Source organism: Artibeus jamaicensis, unplaced genomic scaffold (genome assembly GCF_021234435.1).
Source record: "Artibeus jamaicensis isolate MK-2021 breed Jamaican fruit bat unplaced genomic scaffold, CSHL_Jam_final contig_781, whole genome shotgun sequence".
Classification (NCBI taxonomy): domain Eukaryota; kingdom Metazoa; phylum Chordata; class Mammalia; order Chiroptera; family Phyllostomidae; genus Artibeus; species Artibeus jamaicensis.
Genome location: NW_026521968.1, coordinates 5,410,185 through 5,426,391, shown reverse-complemented (window position 1 = coordinate 5,426,391; position 16,207 = coordinate 5,410,185). Strand labels below are relative to the sequence as shown.

The window sequence follows — 16,207 nt, the reverse complement described above, 5'->3', positions numbered from 1 at the left end:
ATGGTTCTAAGAGGGGCAGAGTGGGAGGCAGAGTTGCTTGGCAGAAAGAGCTCTGTCTGGGAGTTTGTGATCTTTGGGTCTAGTCACCACTCTGCCTGGAAAACTGCAGTCAGAGTACTTCATCAATGTGGGCCCAGTCCCCTACCTGTACATTGAGGGAGAAAATGAGGAACTGAATTTGAAAGAATCAGGAGTTCCTTGGAAGAACAGGTGCAACAGTTATCTGAAGGGGTCTCCATTTTTAAAGGCTATGGAGGCAAGCAATTTGTCTGGCAGTGGGGCAAGGGACCTCCACCTGCACATTCCTTACTTTCTTCATGTAAGTAAGGTCAGTAAGGAATAAGAGGTCAGGCAAGGATCTAACCACTACTCCATGGAAGAGGAATGGACTGCGATAATCAACACAGTAGAGCTGAGGGTCTGTGCAGTTAGGAGAATTTATTTCTCATAGCATCTTCTTTTCACTCTCCCGGAGGTACCCATGGTAACAGGAGTCAGGAGAGCCTCATTCTTCCATCTTCTGTGAGAGAAAAAAATTGTACACAGGAGATGAGTCAAACTGAAGGTGAGCCTGAGTATAGTCTTCAAGTGGAGGAGCTGGAAAGGCTGGTACTTCAGAAAAAATAGTAAGAAATGGTGTTATAAAAACAAAGCTGTCAGACCCTTGGAGAAGGGCTACATCCCCTGGAAAGCAGGGCCTCTTGCAACAGGGAGGGTTGGGAATGGTAAGGTATGTGGCTCCTGGTCCCTTGCTGATGTTCTCCTCTGGGCCTGGTACCACGGGGTTCTGGCTACAGTAGTGGCATCTGTCAGTAACAATCAGCAGCAGAGAAAGGCACCCACAGGTACCCTCTGAACTCTCCCTAGCGCTCCCCTGGTCCTAGGCTCAGGAGTTCTAGGGAAGAAGGCAGCTCTCACCTGGCCCCCAACCTCGCGGCTCTTGGCCCGAAGCTTGTTGACTTGGGACTCAGCAATGTCAGCCCGCTCCTCAGCCTCCTCCAGCTCGTGCTGGGCCCTCCGGCATCTGGACAGCTGCGTGTTGGCCTGCTCCTCCTGAATGGAAAGCGGGGGAAGGCTGAGGAAGCCCCTCACTCTGGCTTCAAGGACCCCTAGGCCGTGCAGGCCTCTGGGAAACTGGGGAATCAGGAGAGCTTGGGCCCAGGATTCACTGATGGCAGAGGAGAGAAAGCTGAGCTCCCCAAGGGTGAGGATATAGACTAGACTGCATCTGTCTCCTCTGTGCCATCTCTCCCACTAGAACTCTTTGAAAGAGACCCACATCCAGAGTCTTCCCAAGGCACCTAGAGGTATCACAGACCAATGGCCCACAGCCCCTGTGCCTTGTTCCTGCTCCCAGCATCATCTGCCTCTGGTCAGGCCATTGTATGGGTTCATTTCATCATGAACCAAGGGTTGCTGACAAAGGGGGCCTTCTGGGCTCCCTCCAGGCTGGCTTGTCCTGCTGATACTATACTAATATGATAGGCACAAAGCTCTCCCCATGTAACCAGTTCAGATCTGCCTCCCTGATGTCAAGATGGAACCAACCCACCCACTGGGCAGAGAAGAGAAAGGACAAGGAGAGAAGCCATATGTTCAGTCATTTATCGAGGGCAGGGTCCTTGAATTTGGTTCCTCGGAATACTAGTCCTGTGGGATGCCCTGCCTATAATGAAAGGGTCCCCAGGCTCATTAAGGGTGGGAATGCTCCATTCTGCAATGTCTCTTCCTTTTGAAAGACTCAGTTACATATGACTTACAAAATCTGAGTATCCTTGAAGTACAGCCACCAGTTCAACTTTGTTCAACCTAGCATTTCGCAATCTCTTTTCTATAAAAGAAAACATCCCTCTCTCCTTCAGCACCAGCTTTCTGCTATTAACACCCCTCAGACCTAATGTCCCCAGAAGACACTTTGGGAAATGCTGGTTTTGGCCCATTCCATTACTTCCCTGTTGGTTTTCCCCACGTGATCAAGAGAAGATCCAAAAGGAGAGACAGGAGTGGTGGATATTTGGGAGGATCAGGAAAATAAGAGGTTGTAGAGACCAGGGAGGGGGATGGGGTGAGAGGATGGAGGTGGGGGTGTCAAGATGACATGTACTAGGATGAGGTGTCTGAGGTGAGGTCACAGGGGCAGGAAGGGCTGGTGGGGTGGGCTGAGGTGGTGCCGGGAGTCAGGGTGAAGAAAGGCTGGCAGGTAGGCTTAGATACTCCAGGGTGGGTGGGGTATGAGAGGATGAGGTGGGCTGAAGCCAAGTGAATAGATAGAGGGGGCTGGGTCAAGGGGGTGAGGCAAGGGCACAGAGGAGGGGGAGATGGGGCAGGGCTGTGCCACACAGAGCAGGGGAGGAAAGAGTATAGGTGTCCCTGTTCTTATAGCCTGTGAATACTTAGGCCTCAGGCTCTGTGAATGGTAGGAAACAGGAACACACTCCCACTTGGGGCTGGAGGACACTCAGGCTGGCATGGTCTCCTGAGACCTCCCCAACTTACAGCCTCCTCAGCCTGCCTCTTGTACGCCTTCACTTTGGCCTGCAGCTTGTCCACTAGGTCCTGGAGTCTGAGGATATTCTTGCGGTCCTCCTCAGCCTGCAAACAGAGCATTGTGTGGGGTCCCCACACCATTGCTGCTTCTGATAAACAAAGCACCTCTCAGGGTTTGGGAGCTCTACCTGGTAAGTCATTTCTTTGACTTTTCGCTCATATTTGTGGGCTCCTTTCAGAGCTTCGGTTCCCCTCTTCTGCTCAGCATCAAGCTCATTTTCCAACTCCCTCACCTGCAGGTGGCAAAGAGAATGCAGAATTCAAGTCAGATCTCCCAGGCTTCTCTCATGGACTCATACGTCTGCCATTTTAGGGTAAACTGGAGCCAAGAGTGTCCAACCTTTTGGTGTCTCTGGGCCACACTGAAAGAACTGTCTTGGGCTACACATTAAATACACAAACTCTAATGAAAACTGATGAGCAAAAAAAAAAGGGGGGGTGGCTTTAAGTAAATTTATGATTTTGTGTTGGTCCACATTCATAGCCATTGTGGGCTGCATGTGGCCCGCGGGCCACAGGTTGGACACCCCTGTGTCTATTTTGCAAAAGTGTTTCCTCCTAGGACCCAGAATCCACATTTTATTCACAAGGCCACCTTCAGTGCATGCAGTGTCTTTGTGCAAATGAGAACAAGATATCCTCTTTAGTCAGGGACAGTCTCAGGTGCACACAGCTTGGATACTGGGTTTGGCTCTGCAAAGACGTCCCTTCCTCTGGGGCCCAGCAGCTGGGTGAGAGCTGTGCTTCAGCCTGACTTGTTCACACAGATGAAAATGGCATGACTGTTCATGGTGGCCCTGATTCCTGATTAGAAGGGCTCAGGGATGTGGAGAGGACCTGAGCCTGGAGTCCAAGCATGCTCAAGTTCCAGGCCCAGCTAAGTGATCTGAAGCAAGGCAGCTACCCTCACTGAGTTTTTGTTTATTTAGGATGGAGATTGCAGTTCCTATAATTCCAAGTTACCTCCAATGTGGGGATCAAATTAGACAGTAGGTATGGAAGTATATTTTAAATGATAGAGTATGACACAGTTGTTATTAATTTCATAGCTACTTCTACCTTTCCTGAAGTCTTGATGCCAGAAGACAGCCATTGAAAACTGAGGTCACCAACTGTGATCCTAACTCCATAGTCCAGAGAGAGTCAAGAAGTGGGGGTGGCAGCCAGCCATCAGAAATTCTGGCTGCCACAGATAGACTCACCAGAGCAACTTTGAAATCTACCAATGGAACAGGCTAACTCTGGGATCTGTCCCAAATAAGATCCCTACCCCCACACCCTACCCTATGGGTCCTGGGAAGCTGTCTTCCATCAGGTTCTACAAAAAGATTATTTCCCTGGGAGTGCTCTCTAGGCTTCTGTCAGGTGTATGAAACCAAGATAACTGGGCAGCTGGAGATGGGTGGACTTTGAAGGGTCCTCATCTCAAGAGAGGGAGGCTGGCTGAGGGCTCATGACTGACCAGAAATCAATGAATCATAGAGGGTGGCAAGGGACCCAGTCCCTCCTATGAGGTGGGGGGATCCACCAGAAGGACAGGTCTAAGCTCGGTTTGATAAAATAGTAAATAATTCATATTTTATTATTTAAAATAAGCATTCAAAGATTTTTTGGGGGAAGTCCTAACTTCCATGGTGTTTATTTTTGTCACTCATGCTTCCTTTTGCTTTTCAGCCCTTTTACATTTAAAGTGTGCAAGTGCTGGAAACCACCTCCCTGGGAGGCTGGCACAAGGAATGGCTGTATCTGGGACTTTCCTGAAGGGAGAGGTTTCCTTCTCTTGTCATCTCCTCCTCCTCCTTCTCTCTCACTCTTTCAATTCCTCTTCTTGGGGACAACAGACACATTCTGACAACCTCCTCCACACAGCCCTTCTTCAAAATGTTAACTGGTAGTGGAGCCCATTTTTTAAAAAATTTAAATAAACCAGCGCAGGCTTAAGGAGGGGAAAGGAAGGAAAACATGAAACAAATGAAACAATTTGGAAAGAAACTAAACAACTACAAAATACACTCCCAGATGAAGAAGCAGCAGGACTGTCCTGTGTGGTTCATTGACTTTCCTGGAGCACCACCAGCCTGGAGGAAGGGCCAGGCACCCTCCAAGAAGGAAGCACGAGAAATGCACCAGAACTGCAGATTGCATTTAGAGATCAGGAAATCAGGGAAGTGAATGAGACCCAGGAGTGGGAGACGGAGGGAGACTCCAGATTTTACACAGGATGGACCCTACCGGAGGTTGGTTGGTTCAAAATTTAAATTCAACTAAAATGTATAATTTTATGGTTATAAGGCATATTTCCCTGATTTATGTGGATCTGAAACTATAAAACCAGAATGTGGACATTTAAAGATGTCATTAAACACTGAAGAAAGAAAGTAAAGAAGATACAAATAAGTGGAAATACATATCATGCTCACGGATAGGAAGAACTAACATTGTTAAAGTGTCCATACTCACTAAAGTAATCTATAGATTTAATGCAATTCCTATCAAGATTCCAATGACATATTTCACAGAACTAGAACAAATACTTAAAAAATTCATATGGAACCACAAAAGGCCCTGCATAGCAATAGCACTCCTGAGAAAGAAGAACAAAGTTGGAGGAACCATGCTACCAAATATCAAACTATACTATATGGTCATAGTAATCAAAACAGGATGGTACTGGCATAAAAGCAGACACATAGATCAATGGAATAGAATAGAAAGCCCAGAAATAAACCCATACCTTTATAGTCGATTAATATTCAACAGAGGAGGTAAGCATGTAATGGGCTAAAGATAGTTTATTCAATAAATGATGCTTGGGAAAATTGGACAGATACATGCAGAAAAACAAAACTAGATCACCTTCTTATAGCACACACAAGAATAAATTAAACATGAATTAAAGACTTAAATGTTAGACCCCAAACCATAAAAATCATAGAAGGAAACATAGGTGGCAAAATCTTGGACATTGCTTATAGTAATATTTCATTGGTTACATCTCCCCAGGCAAGGGAAACAAAAGAAAAAATAAACAAATGGAACTATATCAAACTAAGAATATTTTGCACAGCAAAGGAAAATATCAACAAATAAAAAGACAACCCACATAATGGGAGAACAAATTCACCAATCCATCTGATAAGAGGTTAATATGCAAAACCTATAAAGTACTTATAAAACTCCACACCAAAAAAATAAACAACCAAATTAAAAAATAGGCAAAGGACCTGAGTAGATATTTATCCAAAGAGGATATACAGATGGCCAATAGACATGTGAAAAGATGCTCAATATCACTATTCATTGGAGAAATGTAAATTATAAACCACAATGAGATACCATTTTACACCTGTCAGAATGGCTATCACCAGGAAATCAACAAACAACAAGTACTGGCAAGGATGTATAGAATGGGAAACCCTTTTGCACTGTTGGTGGAAATGCAGATTGGTGCAGCCACGGTGGAAAGCAGGATGGAGGTTCCTCAAGAATTTAAAAATGGATCTGCCTTTTCATCCAGCAATCCCACTTCTGGGAATATATCTGAAGGAACCCAAAACACTAATTCAGAAGAACATAAGCACCCCTAGGTTCATTGCAGCATTATTTACAATTGCCAAGAGATGAAAGCAGCCCAAGTGCCCATCAGTAGATGAGTGGATAAAACAACAATGGGATATAATTACACAATGGAATACTACTCAGCCATTAAAAACAAGAAAATTTTACCCTTTGCAACAGTATAAATAGACCTGGAGAACACTATGCTGAGTGAAATGAGCCAGTCAGAGAAAGACAAACACCATATGATTTCACTCATATGTGGAATCTAATGAAAAAACTGAACTAACAAGTAAAACAGAGACAGGCTCATAGATGGAGAGCAGATGACAGCTAGTTGCTGGGGTGGGGGCAGGGGTGGGGTGGGGGGATGAGGGTAGAGGATGGAGGGATTCAGCAAAAAGGGAAAAGGACTCATGGACATGGACAACAGTGTGGTGACTGCTGCAGGAAAAGGGCATAAGGGGACTAAATGGTAATGGGGAAAGTACAATAAAGACTAAATTAAAAAATTAAAATGCCATTACACTACAGTTATTGAGGCGTAAGCATTCCAAAGTGGATTTGTGTGTGTTGGGGTGTAGGTACCACCAAAAAAGAAATAGGTGGGAAATTTGGCTCACAGGGAGTTTTGCAAACAGTCTTCAAACTAAGTGTGCAGTCTGTTCAATCAGTGGCCCCTCTTCCAGCACCTAAATCTCCAGATTGTGGTTCTGCCTGAGGCAGCTGAACTGTATCACTTTGACAGTGAGTCCTTTTAGGCCACCTACCCGGTTCTCCAGTTTCTGGATCTGCTTCTTCCCACCCTTCAGGGCCAGCTGCTCAGCCTCATCCAGACGGTGCTGCAGGTCCTTCACTGTCTGCTCCAGGTTCTTCTTCATCCGCTCCAGGTGGGCACTGGTGTCCTGCTCCTTCTTCAGCTCTTCGGCCATCATGGCCGCCTGGTGAAGTTCACAGAAAACATCAGTGGGCCATCTGCCCATCCCTACCTGGAGCATGTGGAGGATGCTGCTAAGGTTGGTACAGTGTGTGCTGACACATGTCTCCCTCACTGAGTGTGCATTGCACTCTTCCCCACTCTGCCTCTGATCATTCCAGCTCTCCAGGAAGCCACCATTGACAGACCTTGGTCTTAAGGAGACTAAAGCTATTTGTCATGCGTGGGATTAGAGGCCCCCGCCTTGTCTCCCAGCGGTGTCTCCGAAGGGCAAGAACCGAGCTCACATCTGTGATGGCTTTCTTGGCCTTCTCCTCCGCGTTTCTGGACTCCTGGATGGAGTTCTCCACCTCTGCCTGGCACTGGGCTATGTCAGCTTCCAGTTTTTTCTTGATATTTATCAGGCTTGTGTTCTACAAGAAACATTAGATACCAGACTGTAGGTTATATATATTTGGACACTTGAAACAATGGGAAGGGAGAGTTGGGTAGGGAAGAAAATAAATCATGATCATGTTTCATTTCTTTTAAAAACTTGAAAAAAAATTTAAAAAGATTTCAGCTATTGAATTTATTTTATTTTAGTTTTTTTAGAGAGATAGGGGAAGGTAGGGAGAAAGAGAGGGGGAGAAACATCAATGCAAGAGAGATACATTGACCAGTTGCCTCTCACATGCTCCCAGCTGGGGACCTGGCCTGCAACCCAGGCCTGTGCCCTCCCACTTTGCTAGGCACTGTTTCATTTTTGAACAAACAGAAAGTTCCAAGACAGATCCAAGAATTGCACATAAAATAACTGAATAAATGATAAAGTTTGACTTTCAAATATTTGAGGAAGAACAGATTATTTTAAAAAGGTGTTAAAAACAGGAAATAAATTGTAGATGTGACTATATAAAATGAAAAATAATTCTAATGATCAAATCCTACCATAAATGGAACTGTAAAAGTGAAGACAAACTGGAATACAATGTCACTGAAAAATTCCCTTCCTTAACATATTAGACAAATCAATAAGAAAAAAAGGCCAAAACTACAAATAGGTAAGACATAACAGAGGAAATCCAAATGGCAAAAAAATACAATGATGAAAATTAAAAAAACATGATGAAATGTTTTGCCTCAGTAGTAACTAAAGAAATAAAAAAAATTTTAAAGGGAGTATTTTCAATAATAAAATTGGTAAAGTTTAAAAAATAATACCTATGGTCTTTGAGAATTTATAGGAAAGAGCTCCCATATATTTTCCCAATGGGTAATAAAAACTGGGACAACTTAATTGAAGATTAGTTTATAATATATTACAAATATCTCTCTTGTTTAGATTCTAAAGTTTTACTTCTAGAAATTTATTTACTTCTAGGAATATTAGGAAAATAATAATAGTGGATACATGTGAAAACTTAGTTAGAAAGTTTAGTTATGGTAGCCTCTCAAATAGTAAGTTCTGGGGGAGAAACATCCAACCATAGAGAATTGGTTAAATAAAAATGCCATAACACACAGCTAGAATGGACTACTATTCTGCCATTAAAAATCATCATAGAAGACTACCTAAAGATGGAGAAATATGTTCATGACACATTGTTAAATGAAAATCACCAAAAATGTGGTCTTTTTACAAAAAATATAATATGTACATATAGACAAGGGCTTAGAATGAAAGGTCTCAAAATGTTAACGATATGGTTGGTATTTTTCTTCTACTTGTTTGTATTCTCAATTTTTTATTAAAATATTTATAAAATATTTTAAAACTTTCATAAAAATAACAAAAAACAATTATTTGAAAGGCAAGCCAAACTTTCTAAGATTATGGCTTCAATGCGACTTCTGTGAAGGCTTCTCTAGTCCCTTCATGCAGTGGTTCCTCCTTCCTTGCTCTGACTGCCCCACAACACACAGAGCCTTTCATCTCCAGGTGAAAGAGAGCGGTGGCCTCCCAGTGGGAGGGCAGACGGCTGCACCTGGGAGTGTAGAAGCTGCACTCGGTCGCTGGCGTCCAGAAGCTCCTGCTCCGACAGCCGCCGGGTCCGCTCTGTCTGCTCCAGGGCCACCTTCATCTCCTCCAGCTCCTCCAGTAAGAGCCCATTCCTGCGCTCCGTGATGGCCAGCTGCTCCTTGAGGTCCTCGTTGGTCCTTAGGGTGTCGTCCAGTTGCAGCTGGGAGTCCTTCAGGGGAAATCAGGAGTGGGGCTAGAGCCAGGGCAGGTGGGTGGGATGGGGGCTGGTGGCTGGGGGGAGGGCCCAGCCAGAGCTGGCCGAGGCCACGCCCTCACCTTGAGCTGGCCTTGCACCAAGCGCAGGTGTTTCTGGGTCTCTGCCAACTGGCGGTTGGAATGGCCCAGCTGAATCGCTACGTCATTGAGATCTCCCTCCATCTTCTTCTTGAGCCTCAGGGCATCGTTGCGGCTCCGGATCTCGGCATCCAGCATGCTCTGCATGGCGTCTGCTGCCCGCTGGCTGTTTTTCTTCAGCTGCTCGATCTCTTCATCCTTCTCAGCAACCTTGCGGTCAAGCTCGGATTTTACCTGGCTCAGCTCTAGTTGGACACGCAAGATCTTGCTCTCTTCATGTTCCAAGGAGCCCTGGTAAAAGCAAAGGAGCGATTGGAGGTGCTGTAGGCACTTGAAAAGGTATTTTCATCCCCATTATGAAAGAATGGGGATAATAGCCATTTTACAGATGAATAGAACAGTACTCAAAAAGGTCAAATGATTTACTCCTAAATGTCCCTGCTAGTAATGAAACTGGAACTAAAACTTTTTTTTATTAACAATCAGGTCTTGAAGAGGACAGTGCATCTTTTTGAATTAGTGAAAATTTTATTGACTGTGTCTATTTTAGTAAGGCTATAAATCAGGAGCCAATCTGTTCTCTAAAATGACAGGGCAATTGCTCTCCTGCGATCCTGTGTTATGCAGATTTCCTGGGAAGCATCTCAATCACCGGCCCTGCACTGGCCACAGCTGATTGTGACATCGGACAGGGCACTGTTGTGACTGTAGAATCTCAGGAGCCAGAGGTGTGTGTCTGCAGCTTGGTTAAAACTGAGGGATTTGGAACAAGCTCTAGGATGTTTGGTGAATGATTTCTTCTTTCCTGAGAGGAAAACGCTGAGGATATAACAAACAAATTTATTTATTTTCACAAGGGGAAATATGATGGCCTAGAGGACACCAGGAGACAAAGCAGCAGAGCACAGCTGTTTCCCCAGGGCAGCTGGACGTTGTTCCCCAGGGAGGCCTCAGGGCCTCTTGGCCGGAAGGGCCCCAAAGTGGGGAGCTAGCCCCGCAACTTCAGTGTCCTGCCCTCCTGAGCTTTCCTGTGTCACATCCCAGACACTTGCCTCCACCTCCTCTAAGGCAGCCTGGAGCTCTGACTTTTCTTGCTCCACTTGCTTCTTGGTCTTTTCCACTTCCTGAAGATTCTTGCCAGTTTCTGCAATCTGCTCAGTTAGGTCAGAAATCTCTTCTGCAAAGGACAGGCTTGATTTAGGCTATTGCAACAGTCTCTGTTTGATACCACAGGCATTTGCCAGGCAATTTAGGGACTGGCGATTAATTCAAGACACTTGTATAGGAGAAAATACAAGAAGCCCTTTGGGTGATGTGTCAGCAAAATGCAGGTGGGCTGCCTCACCTGAACTGTGCAGAAAGAGAAGTGACAAGAACAGTGCACGGGTCTAGAACTTCACCAAGTACACAAAGTGGGACAGAGGACCCGAGAATTGTTTACAAAATGCATAGAATCATTGTCTTTTAGAGCTTTCGGATCTGGTGCAACTTTTTTTTATCCTTACATAAGGACATTAAAAAAATTTCTTTTAGAGAGAGAAGAAGAGAGAGAAAAATATCAATTGGTTGCCTCCTCTCTCTGAACAAGAGATTGGACCTACAACCCTTCGGTTATGGGATGATGGTCCAACCAGCAGAGCTGTACTGGCCAGGGCTGGTTTAATTTTATAGGTTAGGATTCTAAGGACCTAAGGGACTTAGTGACATATCTAAGGACACAAAGCTACACAGAGACAGAATCTGGGGAGATGCTCTATAATCCACTGTGCCCTGTTTCTGAGCATGTGACCGTTATAACTGTGCCTTACACTAGGAGGGCTCAGGCCTCAAAGTAAACTGACGTGAGGATTTTGTGGGGCGGTGGGAAGGAGGTGTGAGGAGGTGTTTGGAAGTGGCTGTGCACATGTGGGGGAGGGTGGCCAGAGAGAAGAATATCACACAGCCGTGGTAAGGAGAGAGCTTACCTTGCAAATTTTTATTCTCTCGCCTCAGTGTCTCTAACTGATCCACCACCTCTTCGTAAGCATTCTGCATCTTGAAAATTTCAGTACTAAGTGACCTGGACTCCTTCTGAGATGCTTCCAACTCAGCTTGACTCTCATCCAGCTTCTGCTTCCACTCTGTGAGGACCTAGTAGAAGATAAAGTGACACCTGAGAAACAGAAAGGGTCAGGGGACCACCAGCAACACCAAGGTTTTATTTGCCCTTCCATCTTTGGGGCTGGAGAAAAACGGGGGCCCCCATTCCAAGTCAGGGACTCCCCGTTCTGGTATCCATCTAATGGCCTGCTGTATCTTTTTATCTCACAGTAAACGGAATTAGCTTTAAGTAAATGGAACATTTCCTTTGGAGGAACTGTCACAAAAGTAAAGAGACACCACAATTTCCCAAACCTCTCCTGACTGGGACTCACTGCTCAGATTGAGGCCCCCCTGGGTTGTGTGCACATCTCACACACATGGGCGTGAAGGGCTGACCCATTTATCCCGCTGCCGTCACATGGTAGGGAACGACCTTATCGAAGTTCCTCTGCTTCTTGTCCAGGGTGGCGCAGGCGGTGTTGGCTTGCTCCAAACCCAGCATCAGGTCGTCCACCTCTCCCTGCAGCCGCTGTTTGGTTTTCTCCAAGGAAGCGCACTTGGAGCTCACAGCCTCTGTGTTTTCCTCAGCTTCTTGCAACCGCTGGGCCAGTTTTTTCCTAAGAGAACCAGATTTTTTTCTCTCTGACAAAAGTGGATTATTTTGGAAGTGTTATATCAGAAGAGAAACAGCCTGTAGGGACTGGAACTTGAAAAGAGCCAGACCTAGAGTTTGATGAATGGAGAGGATTTAAGTGACATCTGAAGAAGCCCCAAGTGCTTAGTAACAAAGCAGGTCACTGAGGAGGCACTAAAGGGACCAGGTGGAATGAATGGTATATCACAGGAAGGACAGAAACACCCTATGCGAATGCTTAAGAAAACCCCAAGGCCTGGGAAGAGAGATGCTCCTTCACTTGTGCCTTAGAGCCACCTCTCCTGCTGTAACCTGGGAGCCCGTACTTGGCCTCCTCCAGCTCCTCGGTGCGCTGGATGGCGTCTGTCTCATACTTGGTCCTCCACTGGGCAACTTCGCTGTTGGCCTTGGATAGAGCTCTCTGCAGCTCGGCCTTGGCTTCCTGCTCCTCCTCGTACTGTTCCCGCAGCAGGTCACAGTCGTGGCGGGAGGACTGCAGGGCGTGGGCCAGGGCATTCTTGGCCTGAGAATTACCATGGTGACAGAGTGCAGAATATTATGCCATGTTCCAAGTTGAGGCATTTTCATTTAAATTGCACTTTCTAAATTGAATCATTTCCATGCTGCCTTCACAGATGTTGCTGTGACAGCATGTTACCTGTTTTATTTATTTTTTAAAAAAAGTTGACTCCTCTATTAAATTTAAATATATTTATTTTAAAAGTAAACTTACCCTACAGTAAATAGAACAACATTAACATTATAATAATCAGAATGTAACTATAAGAATAGATGCTATTGCCCTGGCTGGGTGCTCGGTTAGTTGGAGTGTTGTCCCATATACCAAAAGGTTGCAGGTTCAATCCCTGGTTGGGGCACATATGAGAGGCAACTGATCTATGTTTCTCTCTCTCTCTCTCTCTCTCTCTCTCTCTCTCTCTCTCTCCCCCTCCCTCCCTCCCCCCTTTCTCTCTTTATAAAAATCAATAAACATATCCTCAGGTCAGGATAAGAAAAAAAGAATAAGTGCAACAGAAATAAAGTAATACCGTTATGTTCTGATGAGGCACTTTGCTGCTATGGCTCTGTGCCTATTTATCTGTCTTAATAAGGAAAATGAGGACTTCTGCCAAGATGGAGGTGTAGGTGGAAGCACTGCGCCTTCTTGCACAACTAAGTTTAAAAACAACGAAGTTTTAGCAACAAAAACGCAGCCAAACCACAGAAAATTGAAGTACACGGAAGTCTGACAACAATGAACCCTTCAGCCAAACTGGTAAGAGGGGCAGAGCCAGCAGCAGAGCTGGGTCAGGCAGGAAAGATCCACCAGACCGACCTGGGCGCATGACCCAGGTACACCAGCAGCTGTGGGCGGATCCCAGGTGTGGAGAAGCAGGCAGACCTACTGAGGGCGCAAGGCGGTGGACCCACTGAGGGCTGATCGCAGTCACACATTTGTGCAGATAAACTGGTGAATAAGCTAGCAGTGAGATGGACCACACAGGCCTCAGTGGCAGGAAGCGGTAGAGGAAACCGCCATTGTCCCTTTCTGACCTTGCCCCCACATATAGCGTCACAAACCAGCGACCTGGGTGGCCCCACCCTGGTGAACAACTAAGGCTCTGCTCCTCATACGTAACAGGCATGAACAGATCAAAATATGGCTCAAGAACAACTCAGAGCCTCAGAGCCAATAAATATAAGTGATGAAGAAATAGCCAAACTTTCAGATGCACAGTTCAAAACACTGGTGATCAGGATGCTCATAGAACTGGTTGATTTTAGTCACAAATTAGAGGGACATATGGAAGCTAAACTAATTGAAATGAAGGGAAACACACAGCAAACCAATAGTAATGGAAAGGAAACTGGAACTCAAATCAAAGGAGTGGACCAGAAGGAAGGAAAAAAAATGACCAAACAGAAAAGGATGAAGAAACAAGTATTCAAAAAAATGAGGAGAGGCTTAGGAACCTTCAGGACATCTTTAAATGTTCCAACATCTGAATTATAGGGGTACCAGAAGGGGAAGAAGAACAGCCACCAGTGGAAAACTTATTTGAACTAATAATAAAGGATAACTTCCCCAATCTGGCAAAGGAAATAGACTTCCAGGAAATCTAGGAAGCTCAGAGAGTCCCAAAGAAGTTGCACCCACAAAGGAACACACCAAGGCACATCATCATTACATTAGCCAAAATTAAAATGAAGGAGAGAATCCTAGAAGCAGCAAGAGATAAGGGGAAAGTCACCTACAAAGGAGTTCTCATAAGACTGTCAGCAGATTTCTCAAAAGAAACCTTACAGGCAAGAAGGGGCTGGAAAGAAGTATTCCAAGTCATGAAAGACAAGGACCCACATCCAAGATTGCTCTATCCAGCAAAGCTTTCATTTAGAATGGTAGGGCAGATAAAGTGCTTCTCAGATAAGATCAAATTCAAGAAGTTCATCATCACCAAGCCCTTATTATATGAAATGTTAAAGGGACTTACCTAAGAAAAAGAAGATAAAAAAAGATGAACAGTGAAAGGACAGCAAACTCACAGTCATTAACAACCACACCTAAAACAAAGGCAAACTAAGAGGACAGCTAGATCAGGAGTGGAACCATAGAAATGGAGATCATATGGAGGGTTAGCAACAGGGGAGTGGGAGAAGGAGAAGGGGGGAGAAGGTACAGAAAATAAGTAGCATAGATGGTAGGTAGAAAATAGATGGAGGGAGGGCAAGAATACTATGGGAAATATAGAAGGTAAAAAACTTGAGACACGTGCTCATAAACTAAAGGGGGGAATGGTGGGGGAGGGGGTGTGCAGGGTGGAGGGGAATGAAGGGGGTAAATAGAACAACTGTAATGGCATAATTAATAAAATATATTTTTTACAAAAATAAGGAAAATGAGCAAGTGCTAAAGAGATGGTATCCAAGATGAGAGCACTTCCTTATGTAATCAGAACTGAAGCAAAATTGGAAAGGGAATACCTTCCTCCTTGCTACTTGATGCAATGCTATGGAATGCTGTGATTGTGAACAGCCTGAAAGCATCTGGTGCCAGCAGTGGACTGTTTCCCCACATCTGTGGACCCTATGTGATCCATGCCACCCTCATGGCTCTGCCTCCTCTTCCTGAGTTGGGATGTCATGCCCAGGGCCCCCACACAATTTTCTACCTGGTCAGGAGGATGGATAGTTTAGCTCTCATCATCATAGTCACAAAACATGTCTGGTGCCACCAAGTGCAGCAAGTCACTGTCATCCTCTCAGTGTATGTGTGTGTGTGTATATATATATATATATATATATATACACACACACATGCATATATATGTATATGTATTTTAGTACTAAATATGAACATTTATTTGATACCCATTGGTGATACAATATCCTGGTAGTGGGAAGTGGAAAGATTTTATCACCCAAATACTTCCATATGATACTGATCCAAGGGTAGGTAGAACTTGGCCACGAGTCTTCAAACCACCTGGCTCACAGAACAGGTATTTATTGAGCACCTGAACTATTATACAGACCAATCCCTGTGCCAGACACCAAAACTTGACCCAAAAGGGAAAGCTCAGCTGCTACAGTGCCCTGGCCAGAGGACAGCCCTGCTCCTCAAGTGGACATTCTCATTACTCAGTCAGGCTCTGGTTCTCACCACTCTTCTGGCCCTCCATCCACCACTTGCACTGTATGTACAATAGGAAGATGACAGACAAATAGAGCACTGCTCTCTTTTAGATAGAGCCTGAGAGAATGCGAAAGGATTGCTCTCTCAGTCTTAGATGGGCATCAGACCATCTAAGAATTACCATTAGATACTCTGTGGACCCCTGGATTCTCATTCTAGTGCTTGAGCACACATCAGCACCATTTGCTAAGCATGTACTGTGTGTACTCTTCTGCTGTGCACCATGCCTACTGTTAATAACCACAGTGAGGAAAAATCATTCTTGTCCTCTAGGAGTTTACGGATTAATGGGAGACATGCAATACACACATAAACACCTAGATATTGACATCAAGAATGTGATGATACTGTTCATGTTTGTGCAGATGCCCGAAGTCCCCCTTAAACCAGGCAGTCTTTTGGCAGGAGGGTAGCTTACAATTTGGTGTTATAGCAGGGGAAAGGCAAAGTGTGATGAAG

The 16,207-nt window shown here is 45.0% G+C and overlaps 1 protein-coding gene across 1 annotated transcript in view; it reads right to left on the bottom strand.

Moving 5' to 3' along the window:
• Window positions 1-419: 419 nt before the first annotated feature.
• Window positions 420-16,207, bottom strand: part of LOC119056596 (myosin-13) — a 60,299-nt gene continuing 44,511 nt past the window's right edge. The window contains exons 29-40 of the mRNA XM_053672720.1: window positions 12,381-12,577; window positions 11,854-12,037; window positions 11,303-11,468; window positions 10,391-10,515; window positions 9,321-9,629; window positions 9,010-9,213; window positions 7,330-7,455; window positions 6,876-7,046; window positions 2,676-2,780; window positions 2,497-2,592; window positions 919-1,053; window positions 420-520 (exon numbers count right to left, since the gene is read on the bottom strand). Coding sequence (XP_053528695.1) covers window positions 506-520; window positions 919-1,053; window positions 2,497-2,592; window positions 2,676-2,780; window positions 6,876-7,046; window positions 7,330-7,455; window positions 9,010-9,213; window positions 9,321-9,629; window positions 10,391-10,515; window positions 11,303-11,468; window positions 11,854-12,037; window positions 12,381-12,577 — 1,833 coding nt within the window. The 3' untranslated portion in view covers window positions 420-505. The remainder of the gene's footprint in view (window positions 521-918; window positions 1,054-2,496; window positions 2,593-2,675; window positions 2,781-6,875; window positions 7,047-7,329; window positions 7,456-9,009; window positions 9,214-9,320; window positions 9,630-10,390; window positions 10,516-11,302; window positions 11,469-11,853; window positions 12,038-12,380; window positions 12,578-16,207) is intronic.